The sequence below is a fragment of the Bos indicus genome, chromosome 2 (assembly GCF_029378745.1).
Source record: "Bos indicus isolate NIAB-ARS_2022 breed Sahiwal x Tharparkar chromosome 2, NIAB-ARS_B.indTharparkar_mat_pri_1.0, whole genome shotgun sequence".
Lineage (NCBI taxonomy): Eukaryota > Metazoa > Chordata > Mammalia > Artiodactyla > Bovidae > Bos > Bos indicus.
Window position 1 is genome coordinate 5,159,828 of NC_091761.1, and position 25,087 is coordinate 5,184,914.

General features: G+C 43.8%; 1 protein-coding gene across 3 annotated transcripts in view; it reads left to right on the forward strand.

Moving 5' to 3' along the window:
- Nucleotides 1-15,278, forward strand: part of ERCC3 (ERCC excision repair 3, TFIIH core complex helicase subunit) — a 30,464-nt gene extending 15,186 nt beyond the window's left edge. For all 3 annotated transcript variants that reach the window (XM_019969183.2, XM_019969191.2, XM_070801894.1), the window contains exons 11-15: nt 3,921-4,017; nt 5,130-5,247; nt 11,068-11,186; nt 13,100-13,252; nt 14,791-15,278. In XM_019969183.2, coding sequence (XP_019824742.1) covers nt 3,921-4,017; nt 5,130-5,247; nt 11,068-11,186; nt 13,100-13,252; nt 14,791-14,922 — 619 coding nt within the window. In that variant the 3' untranslated portion in view covers nt 14,923-15,278. The remainder of the gene's footprint in view (nt 1-3,920; nt 4,018-5,129; nt 5,248-11,067; nt 11,187-13,099; nt 13,253-14,790) is intronic.
- The last annotated feature ends 9,809 nt before the right edge of the window (nt 15,279-25,087 follow it).

Sequence of the window (25,087 nt, forward strand, 5' to 3'; positions counted from 1 at the left end):
GAATTCTGTTGTTTTCTGTCAAACCTCAACATGAATCAGCCACAGGTATACATACATCCCCTCCCTTTTGAACCTCCCTCCCATCTCCCTCCCCATCCCAGCCCTCTAGGTTGGTACAGAGCCCATTTGGGTTTCCTGAGCCATATAGCACATTCCTGTTGGCTATCTATTTTACATATGGTAATGTAAGTTTCCACGTTACTCTCTCCATACTTCTCACCCTCCCCTCCCCTCTCCCCATGTCCATAAGTCTATTCTTTATGTCTGTTTCTCCATTGCTGACCTGTAAATAAATTCTTCAGTACCATTTTTCTAGCTTCCATGTATGTGTATTAGAATACGATATTTATCTTTCTCTTTCTGACTCACTTCACTCTAGGTTCATCCACCTCATCAGAACTGACTCAAATGCATTCCTTCTTATGGCTGAGTAATATTCCATTGTGTATCTGTACCACAGCTTTATCCATTCATCTGTCGATGGGCATCTAGATTGCTTCCATGTTCTAGCTAATGTCAGTGTTACATTATTTTGACTGTGTAAGTATTGTTCCAGCCAAGGCAGGCAGTGTACTGTGATTACATTATTTCTTAACATGTTGTTTTTTCCTAGATTTAATAGTTGCCTTGTCATTACTTTTGCTTGGTTTTCTATGTAATTACTGAGTTATCCCTTTTCAGACTCCTCGTAAAATTCCCTCTCAGAAGGGTCAGATCCCTTCAGTGCTTCATCTTCCTGTCTTGCTCTGGTCTGCTGCTCTCTAGGACTCGAGATGCTGCCTGTCACCTTTGGGCACGCCTCTGATATCCTGGGAATTCCTTATACCTCTTCCCTGTGTTGAAACCCCTTTTGCCACATCTCAAGTCTCCCCTTTTCTGGTCACTCATTTTGATGGAGTGTATCCTTTCGTAGATTTCTGAGAGAAGGTATGTAGAGGAAAATTTCATAAGAATTTGCTTGCAGATGTCATTATTCACTCTTACACTTGGTGAGTAGTTGATGGGGCCTCAGAATGTCAGAGGTAGGGCTGTTTTCTCAGCTTCCAATGCAGCTGTTTGTTTGCAAGCCTGCTTAATGCCCTTCTGACTCCTCTCTGTATGTGATCTATTGTGGTGATCATAGGTTTTCCTTCTATCAAGAGGGTTTTAGAATCTTTTTTTCATTTTTGGAAGTTTGAAAACAGTGTGACTAGTGTGATCTTTTTTCTTTCATTACAGTACATGAAGTAGACACTTTTCAATCTGAAAACTCATGTCCTTCAATTCAGAGAAGTTCTTTCTGTTTTTTCTTTGTTACTCATCTCTGTTTTCTCTTCTCTCTTTTTTTTTCGAGGGGTGAGAGGGCCGTGCTGTGTGGCATGTGGGATTTTAGTTCCCCAACTAATGCCCCCTACATTGGCGTCTTAACCACTGAACTGCCAGGGAAGTTCCTTTTCTCTCATTTTGAATTCCTGCTGGCCAGGTGTTAGATCTTCTGGGCACCTTCTCCAATTCCTCCCTGCCCCATCCCACCTTTATTTTGGTTGTGCCATGTAGCTTACGGGATCTTAGTTCCTTGACCAGGGATTGAACCCAGGCTGTGGCAGTGAAAACACTGAATCCTAACCACTGGACCACCAGGGAACTCCCATTTTCTCTGATTTTTTATCCGTTTGTCTACCAACTCTATTGAAGCTTTTGTGAATTTCCAGGAGTTCTTTATTGTCAACTGTTCTTGTTTTTTTGAGCAAGTACGGTGTCTTCTCTGTGGCTATTAAAGCTTTCAAAGCTTTCTTCTATTCCCTGCACCATCTCTCTCTTCTTCAAGTGTTTTGTTTCAGCTCTGTCTTTCGAGCCCATCTTCTGATTTTTGGTGATCTTTGGCTCTATTTTCTTACCTAAGGGTGAGTCACTGAAAAGCTGATTGGCCTTTCTGTATAGCTTGGTGGGTTTGCCAGCCTGTGGACCTCTCCATGATCAGGCATGGGCCTGGCTAGTTTGTCAAGAAGTTGCCAGATGCCAGTGTCTCAGGGTCTTTTCTTTTGGGCTGGAAAGTTTCTCCAGAGAGGAATCTTACCGTTTCCTAGATCCCAGCCTGTGGCAGGGGAGGGAGTGGGGAATCCCTGTCTTTCTTCACTCTTACTCTTGCTTAACCCTCAGCTCTCCCTGAGGGCAAAGGGTCTCCCTCAGTGTGTTCAGAATCTAGGCAGTACATCTCCAGTTTCCTGCCAGGTGGGCAGAGGCATGCTTGGCGGCGGGAGTTGGAATCCAACACTGTTCCTTACACATACACTCTGTCCGTCTTCCTGTCTGTAATCCTGCCCTAACACCGACCTTCTGAGGCAGCTGGTGATTAGACCTTGAACCCTTTTGTGTTCTGTATAGAAAACTGGCTTGTTTTATGTTGGCTCTTCTTTCCTGCCGGCCTGGGCTTCTGCTTTCTCTGGTCTACCCTTTTGCTCTACTATCTCTTAGAGTTACCACCACCTACCTCAGGATTCTTACATCTAGTAGGTGTTCAACAAATGTTAGGTCCTTTTTCTGGAGGATGGTTACCCTTCTGTTTCATTTCCTATATGAGGGAACCTTCCCTGTGGCTCAGACAGTAAAGAATATGCCTGTAATGCAGGAGACCCAGGTTTGATTCCTGGGTCGGGAACATCCCCTGGAGAAGGAAATAGCAACCCACTCCAGTACTCTTGCCTGGAGAATCCTATGGACAGAGGAGCCTGGTGGGCTACAGTCCATGGGTTTGCAAAGAGCTGGACACAACTGAGCAACTAACACTTTGACTCAAACTGAGGGCTTGCGGCTATATGAGTTGTTTTTCCTGATGATGATCACAGAGAAGAATCACCTAAAAACCTAGATGTCAAGAGACAAGCTGTTCTGAAGAGTACAGATTCCCAACCTTTTTCACAGCATGAACATCCAGAAAATAATAAATTTGTAGGGTGCTCCAAACACTCTGGAAGCCAGGCTCGCAGGATTGGGGAAGCATCCAGCTGTCCCAGGCTTCGCCCAGCTTCCCCATAGGCCAGGGGGCTGCTCTCTGGGCATCCCTGTTACCAGCTTAGAGCACAGTGTCGGGAAGTGTGTGTGAAATAGCAAAAGCAGTGCTTCCTAGGCCTTCCAGGGAGCTGATGGCCCTGCACGGGGGAACAGCCACTTGAGTTCAGCGTCCTCTGGCTCCCAGCCTCAGGTGTACAGGTCTGAGGGCTCCTGGCAGGCGTGGGTCTTCCCCACAGTGTGGAGCCTGCCTCTGTTTGGTGTGGGGGGCCCCTGTGCACTTGGCTGCTGTCCTCGTTGTCCTTGTCGTCGTCACTCTCACTATTGTTACCTTCCCTGTGGAAGCTACAAAAAGCACGTCAGTACAGGAAGACTAGAGGAGTGACGCTGCCAGAGGCCAGGGGTGAGCGGTGAGATTGTTAGAAAGGGCTGTGCCCTTTGGCAGCTGGAGACTAGCGAGAAGTGCTTTGAACATAGCGTTACAGGGAGTCAGTGGGAAGAAGTCTGGAAGGGGTTCTTTTCTCCTTTCTTGGAGAATGCCTGTTTCACTTGGAAATGGTTCCTTCCAGGCTCTGGTTTGCAAATAGCAATGTTTTCTTTTTTTCCCCGTTGTGCTTCATGGAATCCAGGGGATTCTCCTTGTATAGACACTAAGCTTAGAGAGAGACGCTGAAGGAGGAAGGAGCACAGTCCAAGAACAAAAGAGTGAAGGGAGAATCTTGAAGAGAATGGTGACCTGCACCTTGGCTCAGGGGGAAGGGGTGGCGGCAGTGGGGGCGTGTTTTCTATGGGTCTCTTCCTGCTCTTCTTCCATGACAGAGGTCTTCCTGGGAGAGAGAAGCCTTGAAGAGCTCCCTTTCCCTCTGACACGCGTTCAGGATAGTCGAGGAGTGCTTCTGTGGTCTTCCTAACGTAGCTTTGTTCTTCTCTAGACCCTATATCTATGGCCCTACGTCCCAGGGAGAAAGGATGCAGATTCTCCAGAATTTCAAGCATAACCCCAAAATCAACACCATCTTCATATCCAAGGTCAGTGTGGCATGCAGCAGCCCGGGGCCTGGGGGCAGCTGGATGATTTCTGGGCAGTGCACTGGGGTTTGTTGAAGGAACATCATGCGTCAGTTTTCATTCCCGTGTGTCCAGTTTCTAGGGACACGGGAATGTTGTTTGGCGGGTAGTAGAAGAAGGAGATGTAGAGTTTAGTGTATACATTCTATGTTCCTAATTCAAGGAGTATACACTCTAGCAAGTCCTTTTGTATGACTTAAGCTTTTTCTGCCTCTTTTGGGGATACAGGAATTTTAATTTGTATTTTTTTCGTATAAAGGGGGAAGTTCACTAAATACTCTGACAAAGGGAGGCATGTGGATGAGGTTCTCTTTGTGGGGTTGGAGATTCCTGCGGGCCGCGGGCAGCCTTTGTCCTGGCTCCTGTGTGCCTTGGGGGTGAGTGGTGAATCTGAACACAGTACAAGGTCATGTAGGCCAGCTTGGTGACGGTTTCAATTTGCAGTTAGAAGTGGTAGCCTGACAGTGAAGAATAGTCATTTAGATTAGAATGACCCAAAGCCCCAGAGAGATGAGATTTACCTATAACGTGATCATAGATGGATCAGTAAGTACCAGCCTTTGATTTCTGTGTCTGGAGACCTTGATGGTGCTGCCGTCCCCCGTCCCCCAAGCTGGGGCAGCTGCCCTGAGCCAGGATCCAGCCCGCTGCAGGCCGTGGGCCCTACCAGGTCACGTGTCCAGCTTGTGCTGTTGGCCTCAGTGGCCTCGAGTTAAGATTGTGGATGGTTTTGTGCAGACCTAGTTCAGTTGCAAAAAATGAAAAGCATCACTCAGAGTGTTGATCGGGCCCTCTTGTCTCTGGGCCTTAGCAGTTCGCACTAGGACTGTTGCTGAGACAGATGGTTAGGACCTGGGTCCTGACAGCTTCCGTAAGACAGCTCTCCAGAAGCACACTCGGTCCTAGAGACCTGCTTGCATCTGAGGGACCCTGGTATAGACTGAGATGGTAGTGATTGTTGTTCATAAATTATGTACAGAGCCTTTTTAAATTTGAGACTAGTTGAATTTTTTTTTCCTTTTTGTCTCACATATAAAAACCTTCCCAAGCTCACAGCTGTCTCATTTCTGCAGGTGGGTGACACATCATTTGATTTGCCAGAAGCGAATGTTCTCATTCAGATTTCCTCTCATGGTGGCTCCCGGCGGCAGGAGGCCCAGAGGCTAGGGCGAGTGCTCCGAGCGAAAAAAGGTACCTGCCCCGGGGCTCTCTTTTCCACCACTTCTGTCCGGTGCCTGTGTGATCGTGAGGGCGGGCTTGTGCTCCTGGGTTAGGTGGACTCTACAAGGGGGCGGGGCGGAGGGGGTTCCAAAGCAAGGACCCAGGCTCCTTGGCATTATTATTTCCATCTGGATGTTTTCCATGGCAGCTGTCTGGAACTCATAGTCTGAGCTGAGTGCTTATGTTCATGGAAAAGGGACCTGGGAAGCAGTGCCGAACGGTGTGGTTGTAGAGGGAGAAAGCAGCGCTTTGGCCCCCAGTGGATGTATCGGAGCTGGAAGGTGCCCTCTGAACCTCGAGTTAAGAGTAAGGGGAGAGCTTGGCAGGAGCAGCCACGGTGGTTACCTCACTCCTAACCTGTGAAGAATGGTCCCCCGAGTGGCAGCTAATAGAAGCTTAGCAAATGAGGAAGCAAGAGGCATGGAGTTTCTGCTTGTTAATTGCAGTAAAGAGGCCTAGACCCCCATCATGGGCAGAGTAGAGACCAGTATTGCTGGCGTCCTCCAGCACCCTCCTAGGGCCATGTGGGTCCTACAGGAATGACCCAGGCCCTGTCCTCAAGGGAGTCACTCATCTCAGGAACAGCTTGGACTGTTAGGGTTTTTGAAAATGATAAGATTGATGAGCATTTGAGTATATTTAGGAAGCAGCTAACTGACTGTGATTACAATGGAGACAGGGCAAGCTGTAGGAATAGCAAACGTGGGCTTGGGCCCCAGACCAGCTGTGTGACCTTGGATAAGTGATTTGCCCCTCTCAGCAAAGCAAATCGGTTTCTCATCCAAAGCAGGACTGACGATCCTTATCGTTCAGGGCTATTAGGAGGAATGAGGCTACAGTACAGAATACAGTAGTTGTTGTTGTTTAGTTACTGAGCGGTGTCTGACTCTTTTGTAACCCCATGGACTGTAGCCCTCCAGGCTCCTCTGTCTGGGGGATTTCCCAGGCAAGAATACTGGAGTGGATTGCCATTTCCTTCTCCAGGGGATCTTCCTGACCCAAGGATCGAACCAATCTCCTATATTGCAGGTGGATTCTTTACTGCTGAGCCACCAGGGAGCCCCCCAGAATGTAGTAGACTCTTGGATAAATCTGACTAATATATGTGAAAATGACTCTTTATTTACTCGTTACTCTTCATCACACAGAAACAAATCTAATTTGAACAGCTCTTTGATTTTGTTTTTTAAAGTACTGTTTGACTCATTATACAAAGCTAGTATTGCCCTGATATCAAAACTAGAAAAGTTCACTACAGAAAAGAAAAGGACAGGCCAAATATCCTATGAATACAGATGTAAAAATCCTCAAAAAAAGACCAGCAAACCAAATTCAGCCCCACGTTAAAAGGATCATTCACCATGATCAAGTGGGATTTGTCCCTGGGATGCAAACATACACAAGACACACAAATCAATAAATGTGACACCTCACACTGATAGAATTAAGGGAGAAAATTCATATGATCGTTTCAGTAGATGGAGAAGAAGCGTTTGAAAAAATTCAACATCTGTGTGTAATAAAAACTCTTAACAAATTAGGTATAGGAGGAACGGGTGTGCATGCTCACTCTCTCAGTCATGTCCGACTACTGGGACCCCACCGGACTGTAGTCCACTAGGCTCCTCTGTTGGTGGAATTTTCCAGGCAAGAATACTGGAGTGGGTTGCCATTTCCTCCTCCAGGGGATCTTCCCGACCCAGGGATCAAACCCATGTCTCCTGTGTCAGCCGCATTGACAGGTGGATTCTTTACTACTGAGCCAGCTGGTAATCCCATAGGAGGAAAGTACCTCAGCATAATAGAGGCTGCGTAGGATAGGCCCACGGCTGACATCATACTTAACAGTGAAAAGTTTGAAAGGTTTTCCTCTAAGATCAGAAGCAAGACAAGGACACCCACTGTCATCTGTTCATTATACTGGAAGTCCTAACCAAAGCAATTAGGTGTGAAAAAGGCATCAGAATTGAAACAGAAGAAGTAAAATTTTCTCTATTTGCATGTGACATGATTTTACAGGTAGAAAACCCTAAAAACTTTACCAAAAAACTGTTAGATATATTCAGCAAATTCAGTAAAGTTACTGGATACAAAGTTAACATTAAAAAATCAGTAGCATTTCTATACACTTATGACAAATTGTCTTAAAAAAAAAAGTAAAACTATTCCATTTACAAGAGCATCAAAAACAATAAAATATTTAGAAGTAAATTTAACCAAGGAGGTGAAAGAGCTACAAGACACTGATGAAAGAAATGGAAGAAAATACAAATAAATAGAAAGTATCCTTTGTTCATGGATTAGAAGAATTAATGTTGTTAAATCTGTATTACCCAAAGCTATCTTTAGATTGAGTGCAATCCCTATTAAGTCTTTACTGGCATTTTTAAAGAAGTAAAAATAGTATTCCTAAAATTTATATGGTACCACAGAAGACCCTAAATAGCCAAAGTAGTTCTGAGAAAGAACAAAACAAGAGGCATCACACTTCTGATTTTAAGTTATTTAATAAAGCTTTGGCTATCCAAACAGTATGTTACTGGTATAAAAACAGATTATAGACCAGTGGAACAGAATCCAAAGCCCAGAAATAAACCCATGCAAGAGAGCTGAGAATACCCAGTGGAGTAGAAGACAGTCTCTTTAATAAATGGTGCTGGGAAAATTGGATATCCACATATAAAGAATGCAGCTCCACCCCTATCTTTCACCACTAGCAAAAGCCCGCTCAAGATGAATTAAAGACTTAAGTACAAGACTGGAAACCATGAAACTCCTAAAGGAAAACAGGAAAAAAATGCTCCCTTGACATGGATCTTGGCACTGTTTTTTTTGACTGCCAAGTCAATAGTTGACTACATGAAACTAAAAAGCATCTTCACAGCAAAAGAAATAGGCAGCAAAATGAAAAGGCAGGGACTTCCCTGGTGGTCCCAGTGGTTAAGACTCTGCCTTCCAATCAGGGGCCGTGAATTTGATCCCTGCCCAGTGCTCTTGCCTGGAGAATCCCGTGGACAGAGGAGCCTGGCAGGCTACAGTCCATGGGTCGCAGGACACGACTTAGGGACTAAACTACTACTACAGGGGACTGAGGTCCTATGTGCTGTAGGCAACTAAGCCCACGGGCCACGATGGGAAGGTCCCGCATGCCACAGGGGGCTAAGGTCCTATGTGCTGTAGGCAACTAAGCCCACGGGCCACGATGGGAAGGTCCCGCGTGCCACAGGGGACTGAGGTCCTATGTGCTGTAGGCAACACAGGCCACGATGGGAAGGTCCCGTGTGCCACAGGGGACTGAGGTCCTATGTGCTGTAGGCAACTAAGCCCACGGGCCACGATGGGAAGGTCCCGCGTGCCACAGTGACGGCCCTGCACATCTCAACTAAGACCCGATGCAGCTGAATAAATAAATATTTTTTAAAAAATAATGAAAATGCAATATGTGGAATGGGAGAAAATACGTGCAACTCATTTATCTAATAAGGAGTTAATATACATATAAAGACTTCATACAACCCAACAGCAAAAAAAAAAAAAATAATTCAATTAAAAGCTGGGCAAAAGACCTGAAGAGACAGTTTTCCCAAGAAGATACACAAATAGCCAACAGGTACATGAAAAGGTGCTTATCATCACTAATTATTAGGGAAATGCAAATCAACACCATGAGATTGCTTCACACCTGTTAGAATGTTATCAAAAAGTCAGTAGTTAAGATTTGTTAATTGTCAAGGATGTAGAGGAATGGGAACCATTGTGTGCTGTTGGGAATGTAAATTGGTACAGCCGTTGTGGAAAACAGTATGAATGTCCCTTAAACAATTAAAAATAGAATTGGCGTATAATCCAGCAATTACACTTCTGGATGTATATCTGATAGAAATGAAGTCACTATGCCAAAGAGATATTTGTGCCACCATGTTAATGTCAGCATTATTTTCAATACCCAAGACATGGTGTAAATGTTCATCAGCAGATGAATGGATGAAGAAAATGTGTGCGTGCACGTGTGTGTCCATATATTGAGTTGAACAAAAAGTTCGTCCAGATTTTTCCATAAGATGTTACAGAAAAACTAGAACGAACTTTTGGGCCAACCCAATATAATAATCAGCCATAAAAAAGAAGGAAATCCTGCCATCTGTGACAACATGGATGGGCCTTGACAATGTTATGCTAGTTGGAATAAGTCAGACAGACAAATACTGTATGATCTCCCTTATATAAGGGATCTACAAAAAAACAAACTTAGAGGAAAAGATATCAGATTCGTGATCACCAGAGAATGGGGATTTGGGAGTGGGGGATTTGAAAGAATGTATTCAAAAGGTACACACTTTCAGCTAAATACGTACTGGAGATACAAAGTGCAACATGACGGCTATAGTCTCCACTGCTGTATGTTATACTTGAAGTTGTTCAAGAGTACATTCTCAAAGTTCTCATCACAAGGGAAAAGCCATTTTTTCCCTTTTTTTGTATGTGTGTTACTGTGAAATGACGGATGTGAACTAAAGTTACTGAGGTAGTCATTTTGCCATATATGTAAGTCATATCATTACGTGTCTATAGCACTATGTCAATTTTATCTCAATAAGACAAAAGAAAATATTTGTTAAAAGATAATTAGCCCTTTTCTTTGCATCTCTGCGCTCTTGGAAGACAAACAATTGAATTCAGAGGCAGTACACAAATAATTAACTTACACTGAACTGTGAAGCAAAAACATTCAGATTTTCCTGCAGGACCAGATTTTTAGGTTACCTTGTTTCTGTGATAATTCTGTTGTGTCTTTTCTCTGAGCTTTTTATTCTTTTAGTAGTTTTAGCATAATATTTTCAGAAGGGTTATCCATATTGCAGCACCTGTTAGTACCTCATTCTTATTTATTGATGAGTAATATTCCACTGTATGAACTTTTAAAATCCATTTATGGACATTTGGATTATTTCTACTTTTTGGCACATAGAATAGTGCTGTTATGAAATTCATATGCAAATTTTGTCTGGACATAAGTTTTAATTCTCCTGGGTGTATCTTGGCGTGTAATTGTTGGTCATGTAGTAACTGTATGTTTAACAGTTTAATAAACTGCCAGGCTCTTTCCCAAGTGGCTGCACCATTTCACGTTCTCAGCAGCAGGGTGTGAGGATTTCAGCTTCTCCACAGCCTTGACGACAGCTGTAATCACCCTTTTTATCCTCACTATTCTGTGGTGTTCGGCAGTATTTTGTCATGGTTTTGACTTGCATGTCCCTGATGACTAGTGCCAGTGAGCTTTCTCCATGTGCCCACGGACGCATGAATCTTCTTTGTATATCTTCTTTGGGGAAATGTCTATTCAGATCTTTTTTCCTGAATATAACTGGTTTGTCTTTTCATTATTGAGTTGTAATAGTTTTTTTATGCCTTAGGGGCAAATCCCTTATCAGATGTATGCTTTGTAAATGTTTTTCCCAATTCTGTGAGCTGTATTTTCACTTTTTTTATGGTGTCCTTTGAAGCACCAAAGTTTTTAATTTTGTTGAAGTCATTGTGCAAAGTCAGGGCAGTGACCCCTGTGACTGCAATGCTCTCCCACTGCAGGACTTAACTTTTTTTTTTTTTTTTTGCCACTTTATTTTTTTTATTAACTTTATTTTTTAATTGAAGGATAATTGCTTTACAGAATTTTGTTGTTTTCCGTCAAACATCAACAAGAATCAGCCATAGCTACCCTTTTGAGCCGTGGACCCTTAGTTCCTGGAGTTCTGATGGCTCATGTCATCCTTTTTCATGCCCTCCCCCCAGGGATGGTTGCAGAGGAGTACAATGCCTTCTTTTACTCGCTGGTATCCCAGGACACACAGGAAATGGCTTACTCAACCAAGCGACAGAGGTTCTTGGTAGATCAAGGTTACAGCTTTAAGGTATGTATCCATTTTGGTCTCTGGTCAGAGTCGGACCGAGGCTTTTTTCTACCCAGCCCTCCATGAGAAGTGGGGGCCACTGTCAGCACAGCGTGGGACAGGTCTCCGGCAGGCACAGAAGTTAGGGGACTGGGGGCCCCGCCTCAGACTTCTGTTCTCCTTGCATGAACTGTGGGGAGCTTTGAAGGAAAAAGCTTGTGTAGGCTCCTCTCCTGCCTCCAACCTCTCAGAGAACAGGGCCTCTGAAGCAAGCAACATGTGGAGTCTCAGCTTGTTAACTTTTTATAGTCATCTTGCAAAAAAAAAAAAAAAGATCCCATTTGACGTTGGTGGGAAAATGTGCTAAGCTAGCAGGGCTTGAGAAGCCAGGGAGCTGTGGCCACCACTGCTGAGTGTGAGCCCTTTGGGTTTCCTTTCTCAGGGGTCCCCGCCAGTAGCTGGGAGAGCTCTGTCCTTAGCCATCGGTGAGCCTCGGCTTCCGTGAGCCTCAAACATCAGGAGCCATCCACGAACTATAAATCTGGTGTTCTAATAACTTGGGAAACTCTGAAGCTTTGGCTGACTTTCATTGGTGAAAGCATTTGCTTGCTTTCCTCTTGACACAGATAGTAAATTTATGCCAGGATTTAGTATCCCAAAGGGTTTTTTTTGTTTTTGTTTTTGTTTTTTTTTGTGGAGGGTACTGCAAGCAGGGGACTGAAAGGGCGTTTTAGAACATACAGGTTCCCAGGTTCCTGATTTGTGGAAGCCTGTAGGCTGCCTCTCCAGCTACTTTAAATTGTATCTTTCTCAAATTGGTTTAGAGTAGAACTAATCAGGGAACTAACAGAGTTCCCTTTATCACCTTAGACAAGAGGACAGGGTTGTCCGACCCTCCTCTTTCAGTCAGAGGCAGTGACACTTTTCAGACTTCTCATGCTGAATTCTAGTTCAGGACACTTGGCACAGTTTTTCGAAGGATTTTCACTGCAACCTTTTTATCCGTCTGTATAACATTTGTGGTGAGAACAGCACTCGTACCTTCTGATTCCCAGGGGAGTCATAAGGGTAAGAGAAGCACTGAATCAGGAAGGGCTCTGGGTTCTTGACAGGTGAGCTTGACAAAGTGCTGAGCACGTGGTGGTCTGTGTTGGCTGGAGCTGCCTTTGCGAGCCTCACCTTCAAGTCTGCCCGCCGAGAGCAGCCAGGCTAGGGTTCCCAGAATCATGACCCTGGGGAGGAGGCCAGGGCAGAAGTGTCCCACATCTGTCCTCCAGATCTGTGGCCACCTGAAGGGCTTAGCCAGGTCCTTTCTTCTAGGAATTTTCTTTTAAAATTACGTGAAAATTAGAGAAGGGGGAGCAGAAAAGAAGTTCCCTTCACGTAATCAATCCTCACTTTCTGCAGGGATAAGTAGGCCTTGTAGTGAGTTATCCCCAAGGAAGTGAAAACCAGATCTCCACCCTGCTGCTATCTTTCTCTTTTAGAAAAAATATCCAATCATTTGTACATGCCCCTTCTGCTGGAAGCCCTGGTGCCAGGCCTGGAGGTTGGATACCTTCTTAAAGGGCAACAGTCTGTGCCCTTCAGTTCTTGCTCCCTCCCTTTACCTGGTGCAAGATGGGAAAGCTACTAGAATGGTTCCTTGGAGGTTGCCAAGATCCCTGGAGATCTTCTGTAAGTGGTTATTTAGGTGCCATGTGTTGGGAGCAGATTTCCCTAGAATTTGCTGAACCTTTCCTGCCTTGCAGTCCTTGGCTGAGCTCCTTATTGAGGTGGCTCCCGAGGCTGGGCTCTGCACTGCCAGAGAGGAGCTCTCTGTTATTAGGCAGCTTCTCTGCTGGGCCTGAGTGAGGAGGCGACCAGACCAGATGAGCCCAGGAGAAGGTGGGATCGGGCCAAGGGGGAGAAAACAAGAGGGTTCCGCTCTACAGGTGATCACCAAGCTTGCTGGCATGGAAGAGGAAGACTTGGCATTTTCAACGAAAGAGGAGCAACAGCAGCTCCTACAGAAGGTCCTGGCGGCCACTGACCTGGATGCTGAGGAGGAGGTGGTGGCAGGTGAATTTGGCTCCAAATCCAGCCAGGTGAGTGAGTAGGTGAGGCTCCAGATGTCCGTTCTCCTGAAGGACAGAGTCTTAGACACCCATACAGCTTCACAGTTCTGTGTGTGTATGTGCCTCTGTGGTTTTTTAAAAACTTGGAATACATGGGAAATTGTAGCGAAGGAAATAATAGAAATTATCCCTGTTAGCCTTTCTGTGTGTCTGTCTTATTTTACGTGTCTGAGCCCATGGTAGGTGTAGTTGTCTCCTGCGGCGCTCACGTAATAGGCGTAAGTGTTTGTTAGTATTTGGATGTTGGAGCCCAGGCTCCCGCTAGGGTGGTGGTGGCAAGGAGTGTGACGGACCTGGGGCTACCCCTCTTGGCCTTGGGTGAGTCACCTCACCCCAGCTTCCTCCTCAGTGATAACACAGCCTTCCGGCCTGTAAGACAGGACTGAGAAAGAACTGTGTTGTAGTTTCAATACATGTTTTGAAAAATTTAGAGTTCTCTGCAAGTGTTCAACTTTTCAGTAATTCTGCACATACTTACCGAATGCCTGTTGTTGTGCCGGGCAAATATAGTATGGTATAACTAATGAGAGTATCATGGTGAGGAATTCGTATCTGGCCCTTCCAAGGAGAGAAGTACTGTTTGATCAGGTGCTTTTGAAACTAAGTTGGCGGTAGAGCTGCAAGGTGAGTGATAGTAGAACAAGGGAAGAAGGAAGCTGTCACCGGGAGAGGTGCTGTGTGCCCTGAGACCTTCCTGTCCCAGCGCCGGCGGCTGGGGGCTGGATCTTCTCCAGGCACTCTCCATGGGTGCCCAGGGAAGCTTCCGGTTTTTGTCCGAAGGTGGTGTCAAGTCAATTCCGCTTCACAGTGGGTCACCTAAGGTCAGGCTGCAGAAGGTGTGGCTTCAGTGCCCGTCTGCATCCTTTGCTTGTAATCTGGTGTGAGTTGTGTGCCAAGCACTGGGCCAGACCCTTCTTGACCTGTGTGATTTCCGTTCACACCACATATGTCAAGCAGATGTGGTTATCCCCATTTTACACGTGAGTTCATTGAGTTACAGACATTCAGAATTTGCCCAAGGCCATTCAGTGAGACATAGAACCAAGCCTGGGGCTTTCTGAGTTTCTACTTGATTCAAGCCTTATGGTAGGGTCTCAGGAGATTTGAAGGACTCCTGCCCTCACTGTTAAGATTCTGTTTAGAAATTGCCATGAAGAGAGGCAGTGTGGTATTACGGTTAGGTACAGGGAATCTAAGCCTGGGTTCACGTCCCATCTCTTAAAGAGTTGTGTGCTCTTGGACGAGTTACTTCATTTCTCCATGTTTGTTTCCTCTTCTGTAAAATGGGCATTAGAATGATCGTGAGGATTCAGTAAGTTACGACATGTAATAAATAAGTATAAGCTGCTTAGAATAATACTTGAGACATACTATGCAGTCAGTAAATGTTATTTTAAAAATTATAAAATCTATGAAACTCATAAATTTATAAAACTTACTATGATTATAAATGTAGAAGGGAGGGTGTTTCACCTTGGAAACTAACGGCGGGTTGGGTCCCCCTGCAGGTGTCCCGGCGCTTTGGCACGATGAGCTCCATGTCCGGGGCCGACGACACGGTGTACATGGAGTACCACTCATCGCGGAGTAAGACTTCCACTAAGCACGTGCACCCACTTTTCAAGCGCTTCAGGAAATGACGCCCACAGGGGCATGTGGCTGAAGGCTGGATGGCCAGCACCAACGCTGGAAAAGGACTTTAAATGTAGCATTTTCTTTCTACATCTATGTTCTTTCCAATAGCATTGGCCAAACCAATCTAGATTCAAGTATCTGTTAACCATGTTGAAGAAAATGCATCAAGAGCTTGATTCTATCTTCCTGGGTCATCCAGGGTTTAAAAGTGGGAGTGGGGAGACTATATTTTTGGGAGTTTTTTTTTCAGACCACTTTTCAGAATTTTGGGGGAGTGTTCATTCTTGTATATAAAAATTTTGTAATATTTAGGTGTATTTATCTTAATGTTCTCCTGAATAAACAGAAATGGGACATTTAACCACTGTTCATTATAGATGTTCTTATGAGCCTTGCCATCAGTTATGTCTAGATGACAAACCTCCAGCAGGGCCTCAGTTGGTGGCAGGCCCAGAGGAGTAAGATGGGAAGTAAGTTCCCGTCTGCAGGGAGCACCGGAGAGACGAGAAGACTTGCCAGTTAGTGTGCTGTGTGGCCGGGGAGGCCCTGTGAGCCTGGCGACGGTGGTCCAGAGCGAGCGAGGACTTTGAGCAGCTTGCAGTGCTGCCTGGCCCCTGGTCAGCTCACGTGTGTTCCCCGGGAGGTACCCACAGCTGGAGGCCCTCTAGGTCACCTGAGGGCCATCACCCCCTTTGGGATCCACAGTGCACACAGGTCCTGGTGGTTGATCTTCTCTGAGAGAATGATCTCTTATTTCTCCCTCAAGATACATTGTTGGTGTTGCTGGAAGGCTGGATTCCTCTTCTAACAGCATTCCTAGAACTAGAACATTCCTCTTCTAGTACCCTTGGATCTTTTTTTAATTAATTAATTTTAATTGAAGGATAATTAGATAATTACTTTAAAATATTGTGATGGTTTTTGCCATACATCAACATGACCCTTAGGTCTTTAATGGCTGGTTCCTTTATTCTGAAAAATGTCTCTGGGCTTTTTTCCTTATTCCTAGTATGAAAGAAAAGGTGTTCTTTCATACCATAGAAGACAGACAGGCATGCGCAAGGTCCCGAAGAGTGTGTTCCAGCGTCTTGAGGAGGCTCATTCTGTGTGACTAAGGCTTCTCAAGAGTCCTGCCTGCCCCTTGCCGCTGGGCAGCAGCGTTTCCATCTGTCAGTGCCCTCCTGGGCAGAAGACCACATTAATTTTGTCGAGAGTGCTTTTAAGCAAAAGCCACTTTCCCTGAATTCCTCTTCTCTGAGCTGACCTTTTGGGACAAACACACTGTTACAGTCTGGCCGGCAGTTGGTGCTGACCCACAGGGCCAGCTGCTTTGTCCGTTCAAACCCTGGAGATGGCCCCGGGCAGCCAGACCTTCAGGCCCTGTGAGCCAGACCTCTGCTCAAGCACGGCTGTGCAGAGGCCGCAGACCAGCCCGTCACTCACCGCAGCAGGTGGCTCCCAGCTGTCTCAGGCTGGACTTTAACCAGCATTGTTTCCAGATTCTCGTATCCTGTCCCACCTGTATGCTTGAGATGCTCAAGCAACAGCGAACACTTGCATTTTCGTTTCTGTCCTTGTTGCTTACTGTTTTCGTGTTCTTTAACGTATCCATGGGTGATGTCAAGTTGTACCCAAGCTCTGTGATCCTGGAAGACAGAGACAGCATGTTAAAGAAACACCCAGTCTTTTGTGTTCTGGAAAACAGCTTGCTACAAAGAACCACTTTTCCCCTTAAGTCTTGAGTCTTAAGACTCAAGGGTACTCTTCTCGTTTACCAGTGACAAGGCCAAACACAGGCCTCCCATTCTCTGCCTCATGTGACTAGCTGAATTACTTGTTCCCACTGATCAGTTGGAACAAAATGCTTCTTAACCAAATGTCGGTTAAGATTCCATCCTTCCCACAGGCCCCTAAATTTTGGCCAAGCCTCAGCCTACGGCCCCTCCTGAGAACAGGCTGGACTCGGGAAAACAGTGTCCGATCTGCCACCTTACCACCCCACTGCTGTTCACCCTCTTCCTCTCCTCCTTTTTGGCGGCACTGGGTCTCTGTTGCTGAGCACAGGCTTTTCTCAAGTTAACGGTGCCTGGGGGCTTCTCTAGTAGGTGCGCATAGGCTCATTCACCCTGAGGCATGTGAGAGCTTAGTTCCCCTGTGTCGGGAGGCAGATGCCTAACGGATGGACTGCCAGGGAAGTCCCCACTCTCCTTGTTTCCTCCTTCCTGTAAAAGAAAACTTTTGTGTAACTCTTGAGATGCTTGCCGATCTTATGGTCAGTGTGTTCTCCCTGTTGAAACAGTTGTTTTCCTCTCTGCTGTCATCTTTTCGAGTAAAAATCTGCCCTTGCCAAGTCTGGATCAGTTCGCACCGTGTAGCAAATTCCTGTTGATCCTCTGAACGTGAGTTAAGGTGGTGTCCCCAGGAAGCCTGACTCCCGCTCCCACCCCTGTCTCCCTGCCACTGTGTCCTCTGTGCTCTCTTCTTCCTTTTTCCTTTTTGGTTCTTACATTGGTACCCTATCTGTACCCCGAAATCTGATATACAGTTAGGCAGTGATGAATTGGACTCTTTTCAAAGTTTATGGACTTAAACAATAGAACAGTAACTCTACCTGCTTATACCTTGAGGGAAGTTGTAAATGAGCAATTCACGGGCCACCATTTACCCTGTTATCCCTTCCTGCTGCCTTTTCCCTGAACAAGCCCTTACACCCCACCACAGGTGGGATTTACAGGGCAACGTACCGAATCGGAGAGCTGCACGAAGAAGTACCGAATATGCTTGGCGGCCCCTGGGTCTTCCACTGAGCACCAGGAAGCACATGCACATGAAGAAGCTACTCGAGGCTGGGGAAGGAGACGCCCGGAAGGACCAGGGGAGCACATCCACGGTCTGCACTGTTCTGTTCCCACCAACCTGGATGACGTTCCTCATCTCACAGGGCATCAGGCAGAGTATTCAACAAGGTTTTGCTTCAATATTGTGAAAGTTAGACCTAAACTCATGCTGCATGCATTCTAATAAAGTTTTGAAAACACAACCCAAAAGAATCCAACTATTTCCAAGTAACTTACCACATTCCAGAACAAAGCTACCTATTATAGTATGAAAATATCTAGCAACCAATAAGGTAAAACTTTGGCTCAGACAGTAGAATCTGCCTGCAATGTAGGAGACCTGGGTTTGATACTTGGATTGGGAAGATCCCCTGGAGAAGGAAATGGCAACCTACTCCAGTATTCTTGCCCAGGAAATCCCATGGATGGAGGAGCCCGGCAGGCTGCAGTCCATGGGATCACAAAGAGTTGGACATGACTGAGCAACTGAAAAATATATACAGTATCTGACATCCAATCAGAAATTACCAGGCAAACAAAGAGCCAGGCAAAAAATACAACTCATAATGAAAAGTCTTTATTCTCTGACATTTGATGAAATACGACAAAAGTCCATATTCTCTGACATTTCTCATTTGCTTGCTCTGACACGGTAAGTTGCCCAGTGGAGAGGCCCACATGGCAAAGAGTGGAGGGAGCCTCAGTTCAATGGCCCTCAGTGGACTGGGTCCTGCCAACACTCACAGAAGAGAGGTTGTAAACAGACCCTCCTTTGCTGAACCTGAGATGATCACAGCTCTAACCTACCCCGTGGTTATATCCTGGGAGGACCCTAACCCAGAGGACCCTGCTAAGTACCTGCATTTCTGATACACAAAGCCTCAAAATTACAATTTTCTTACTATATATCTCTCTCTTTTTTTCTTTTTTAAAGAGAATTGACTGCTAAGCTCTGGAGATGGATAGTGGTCATGGTCGCCCACGGTTACAAAGCAGTGAATAAATAATACAGATTTTGGTACCAAGAGTAGGAGGCTATTGTAATAAATACTCAAAAATGTGGGAGTGGCTTTGAAACTAAGAAGTGGGCAGCAGCTGGAAGGATTTTGAGGACCGTGTTAGAGAATGCCCAAATTGCCGTCAACAGATTATCAGTGGACATCCAGACTTTGAAAACACTGCCAGCGAGTGCTTAAAAAGAAGCAAAGAGGCTGCTATGGGGAACTGGAGGAAGGAGGATCTCTGTTACACAGTGGCCAGAAACTTAGCGGCTCTGCCATCTGCAGTTGTGTAGAAAGCAGCATGTGTCTAATGAACTTTGTGCAAGATTTGCAAGTAAAGTTGCAAGAAGCCACTTGTTTCCCTCTTGCTTAGTAAAACACAAAAGGAGAGAATAAAAATGAGTGCAGAAGTATTCTAAACAGGAGCCAGAGAGTATGCTTTTTTTGTGCAGGGAAACAGATAAAGATGGCAGACGAAAAAAAAAAAAAAGATGGCAGACGATGTTCTGTGGCAACAGTGGAATTAAATTTAAAATCAGTAAAAGAAACCTGTCAGAAACTCCCAGTTGTTTGATGAGATTTCTGGAGAGGGAGAGGGTGGGATGATTTGGGAGAATGGCATTGAAACGTGTATAATATCATATATGAAATGAGTTGCCAGTCCAGGTTCGATGCACGATACTGGATGCTTGGGCCTGGTGCACTGGGACGACCCAGAGGGATGGTACAGGGAGGGAGGAGGGTTCAGGATCAGGAACACGTATATACCTGTCACGGATTAATGTTGATATATGGCAAAACCAATACAATATTGTAAAGTTAAAAAATAAAAAAAAAACAAACATGCAATTGGGACTTCCCTGGCAGTCCAGTAGATAAGACTCCACATTTCCAAGTGCAGAGGGCATGGGTTTGATTCCTGGTCAACGAACTAAGATCCCACATGCCACATGGTGTGGCCAAAACCAAAAAAAAACCATGTGATCAAAAAGACTATGGAAATATATCTTTAAGTATTGAAGGAAAAGATAAACAACTTAGAATTCTGTACCCAGCGGAAAGATCTTTCAAAAATAACAGTGAAATTCTTCACGTGTAGGAGTGCTGAAAAAGTTCATTAGTAGCACACCTGTACTGGAAGTCATGTTAAAGGAAGTCCTTTGAAGAAAGGAATATAATACTAGTTATAGATTTGTATCTACACAAAGGATTGAAGACCACTACAAACTACATTGATAAATATAAAAGATTTTCTATTGTACACATCAATTTTTAAAAAAGGAGAACTGGTCGCTAACTTCCGGAGCTGGACAGTGGTCACAGTTGCGCAACAGGGTGAGTGTACTTGATGCCACTAAATTGTGCACTTTAAAGTTAAAACGGTACATTTTATGTTTCTATATTCTACCACAACAAAAAAGATGACTTTAAAGAAAATGTATTGTGGGGTGTATAGCACGTAAAAGTGGAAAGTATAACAACAGTAGCACAAAAGCCAAGAGTAGAAATGGGTGTTTCTACTGTGGTGCTGTTGCGAGTTTCTTGTGTTATATATGAAGTGGTGTATCACTTGAAAATAGCCTGTGATGTGATGTGACCACTGAAATAACAAAGAATGGCTAAAAAAACAATATAGGACATGCAGTCATGAAAAATACTCAATTCTAAAAAAAAGTCAGAAAAAGAGGAAGAAAGAAGCAGGAGCAGATGGGATTAAGAATAAATAGGAAAAGATCTAAACACCCTCAATTAAGAGTCAAAGATTATCAGATTTTTAAAAGAAGAACAAAATTATGCTGCCTGCAAGATTTAATATTAGGATGCAAGTGGGTTTAAAGAATGGAAAAATATATACTATGCTAACATGAAGCAAAAGAAACCTGGAGGAGTTATATTGATATTGGGCAAAGTAGATTGCAGAGCAAAAAATACTACCTGGGTCATTTTATAAAGAGGTCAATTAAGTGGAACTAATAATCCTAAATATTTATGTCATTAACAATAGCTTAAAAAGACAAGAATCAAAAAACCGATACCTCTGCAAAAAGAGAAGAATTCACATTTCAGAGATTTTCGTATCTTTTTCTTAATAATTGATATACTAAATAGACCAAAAATCAGTAATGATTTGGAAGACTTCAGCACTATCAACCAAGTTCACCTGATTGGCATTTATGGAATACCACCGAGTAACTGCAGAATATACATTCAAGTTAGTATAGATCATTTACTAAGATTCAATTCTGGGCTGTAAATAAGTCCCAATAAATTTAAAAGGATTCTAGTCATACAAGCCATATTCTATGACCAGAGTGGAAGTAAATTAAAAATCAAGAAAAGAAAGATCTGTGGGAAACCCCCAAATATATGAAAACTAATATCATTCTAAAATAAAAATGATCAAAGGGAAATTAGTATTTCAAACTGAGTGAAAATGAAAACTCTGTTTTTAGTTTTCTGTATATTATGTTCTGACACCTTAAAAACTGTTCTGGGTGAGGAGAGACAGCCCTTGCTGAGGCTAACCCGTTCCTTTTTTCTTTGTTTAATGATAGTTGATTTACAATGCTGTGTTAGTTTCTGGTATACAGCAAAGTGATTCAGTTATGCGTGTGTGAGTGTGTGTGTGTGTGTGTGTGTGTGTGTGTGCATGTGGGTGAAAGAGCAAAGTGAAAAAGATGGCTGAAAACATGCAAAAAACTAAGATCATGGCATCCAGTCCCATCACTTCATGGCAAATAGATGGAAATAAAGTGGAAACAGTGACAGATTTTATTTTCCTGGGCTCCAAAATCACTGCAGACAGTGACTGCAGCCATGAAATTAAAAGATATTTTCTCCTTGAAAGGAAAGCTATGACAGACCTAGACAGTGTATTAAAAAGAAGAGACATCAGTTTGCCGACAAAGGTCTGCATAAGTCAAAGTTACGGTTTTTCCAGTAGTGTACAGATGTGAGAGTTGGACCATAAAGAAAGTTGAGTGCCAAAGAATTGACGCTTTTGAATTGTGTTAGAAAAGACTCTCGAGAATCCCTTGGACAGCAAGGAGATCAAACCAGTCAATCCTAAAGGAGATCAGTCCTGGGTGTTCATTGGAAAGACTGATGCTGAAGCTCCAATACTCTGGCCAGCTGATGGGAAGAGCTGACTCATTGGAAAAGACCCTGATGCTGGGAAAGACTGAGGGCAGGAGGAGAAGGGGACGACAGAGGATGAGATGGTTGGATGGCATCATCGACTTAATGGACCTGAGTTTGAACCAATTCTGGGAGATGGCGAGGGACAGAGAAGCCTGGTGTGCTGTAGTCCAAGGGGTTGCAAAGAGTTGGACACAACTTAATGACTGAACAACATAGTATATTGAATAATTAAATATATTTCCCTGTGCTATATAATAGGACCTTGTGTTTACCCATTCTATTTATACTAGTTCTCATCTGCTAACAAAGTCCCAGTCCATCCCTCTCCCACTGCCCTCCCACTTGGTGACCACAAGCCTATATGTCTGTTTCTGCTTTGTAAGCCATTTCATTTGTATCATATTATAGATTCTACATAAAAGTGATATCATATGATATCTGTCTTTCTCTTTCTGACTCCCCTTCATATGATAATCTCTATGTTTACCCATGTGGCATTATTTCATTCTTTTTTTGTGGCGGAGCAGTATTGCAGTGTGTGTGTGAAACCGCATCTTCTTTATCCATTCATCTGTTGATGGACATTTAGGTTGCTTCCTTATCTTGGCTGTTGTGAATGGTGAGACTAGCTAGTTCTTGTGATAGCAAAGGGCTCAGCCAGGAGAATGTCTTTGACCTACAAACTAACCAGTCCAGAAACATACCTCCTTCATCTGATCCATACACCTTCGGAGCAATATTCCTCTGTCTTAGTCGTCCCAGGGCCAGGTACCAGCCAATTGGGGACCACGCTGACATTTGTAGAACCTGATGAAATTATTCAAACTAGCCAATTCTAAACTGTTCACTTTGCCCTGCCTTGCCTGTCCCACAGAAACGCCAATAAAGATTCTAGCCTCGGCTTTGCCCCCATTCCCGCTTTCTGCCTGCTGACCACTCTGAGGCCTTCCCATGTAGCCTGCATGGCATGGTATGCTCTGCATCCAGTGCTGGGACTTGGGAGCTTAATAAACTGTCTTCCTGAGCCTCTCCCATGCTGCCTTTTGTGGCCACACCTGACAGTCACATAAAAGAACACAGAACAAAACCCAAGATGTCCAAATTTGGGGGATACAGGCAGTGGTGTGTGTGTGTGTGTGTGTGCACGCTCAGTTGCTTCAGTAGTGTCTTGACTCTTTGTGACCCCATGAACCGTAACCTGCCAGGCAGTACTTAGAGGGAAATATATAGCATTAAGCTGTATTAGTAAAGAAGAAAATTATGAAATTAATGACCTCAGCTTCTAATTTAAGAAACTAGAAAACGAAGAGAAAATAAAGCAGAAAACAAGCAAAAGGAGATAAATGAGATAGAAACAAAACAATATAGAAAACTGACAAAAATGGAAAACTGATTCTTTGAAAAAATAAATAAAATTGATAAACTTTTAGCCAGACTGATCAGGAAAAAAGACACAAATTACCAATATCAGGAACGAGAGTGATGACAGTACTATAAATCCTACAGATATTAAAAGGATAGCAAGTGAATATTATGAACAACCATACATATTCCTCCCCTCTAAAAATCGTTCTTTGAAGAGAGTGTTACTCTGATAAGGAAAGCAAAGACAGTTCAGGAAAAGAAAATGACAGACTAATATCTCTCATAAACATAGATGCAAAATTTCCTAACAAAATTTTAGCAAATCAAATCTGAAAGTCTATAATAAGGACAATACATCATGACTAAGTGGATTTTATCCCAAGATTGCAGTTTGTTTAACATTTGAGTATCAGTCAATGTCATTTCCCATATTGAAAAACCACCTGATTATTTCAATAGATACAAAGAAAGCATTTGATAAAATCCAACCTCCTTTCATGAGAAAACTTCTCAGGAAATGAGGAATAGATGAAAAGTTTCTCAGACTGATACAGGACATCTACAAAAAAATCCTACAGCTAACAGCATACTTGGGTTCCACTAAAGTGGCTCAGATAGTAAAGAATCTGCCCGCAATGTGGGAGACCCTGGTTTGATCCGAGTCTGGAAGATCCCCTGAAGAAGGGAATGGCAACCCATTCCAGTGTTCTTGTCTGGAGAATTCCATGGCCAGAGGAATCTGGCAGGCCACAGTCCATGGGGTGAAAAAAAGCTGGACGTGACTGAGTACACTTTCACCTTTCAACGGCATGCTTGGCTTCCCAGGTGGCTCTAGAGGTAAAGAATCCACCTGCCAATGGAGGTGTGGGTTCAATCCCTGGGTCAGGAAAATCCCCTGGAGAAGGAAGTGCAACCCACTCCAGTATTCTTACGTGGAAAATCCCATGGACAGAAGAGCCTGGTGGGCTACACCCTGTGGAGTCACAAAGAGTCAGTCAGACATGACGTAAAACTTCAGCACACACATACAAATGCATACTTAATGCTGAAACGCAGTGCTTTCCTGCTAAGGTCAGGGACAAGTCAAGTATGTCCATTCTCACTTTTTATTTGACTTTGTATTGGAAACTCTAGCCAGTACAGAAAGGTAAGGGAAAAAAATCATACAGGTTGGAAAGGAAGGAACAGAATTATTTTTATTTGCAGGTGACTTGATTATCTATGTAAAAGTCTCATAGAAACTACAGAAAAAGTTCCTATAGGACTAATGAGTGCGTTTAGCATCATTGCAGGGTATTTTAACATATGAAAGTCAATTACATTTTAATTAACTAGCAACAAACGATTGGAAATTGAAGCAAATATACTGTTTATAATACCATAGAAAATATGAAATGCTTCAGGTTAATCTTCCAAAAGATATAAATTCTGCTTATATTGATCTATAAATCTTTAAATCAAATTCTTTACCAGGTTTTTCAAGACAATTTACAAACTTATTATAAAATAAACATCAAAGACAAAGAGTGTAAACAGCTCAATATTAAAAAAAAAAACCCAACCAAATAATGGGTTGAAGACCTAAATAGACATTTCTCTAAAGAAATACAAATGGCCAACAGACATATGAAAAGATACTCAACATTGCTAATTATTAGAGAAATACAAATCAAAACTACAGTGAAGTATTACCTTATACCTGTCAGAATGGCCACCATCAAAAAGTCTACAAATGATAAATGCTGGAGAGGGTTTGGAGAGAAGGAACGCTCCTACACTTTTGCTGGGAGTGTGCATTGGTGCAGCCACTATGGAAAACAGTACCA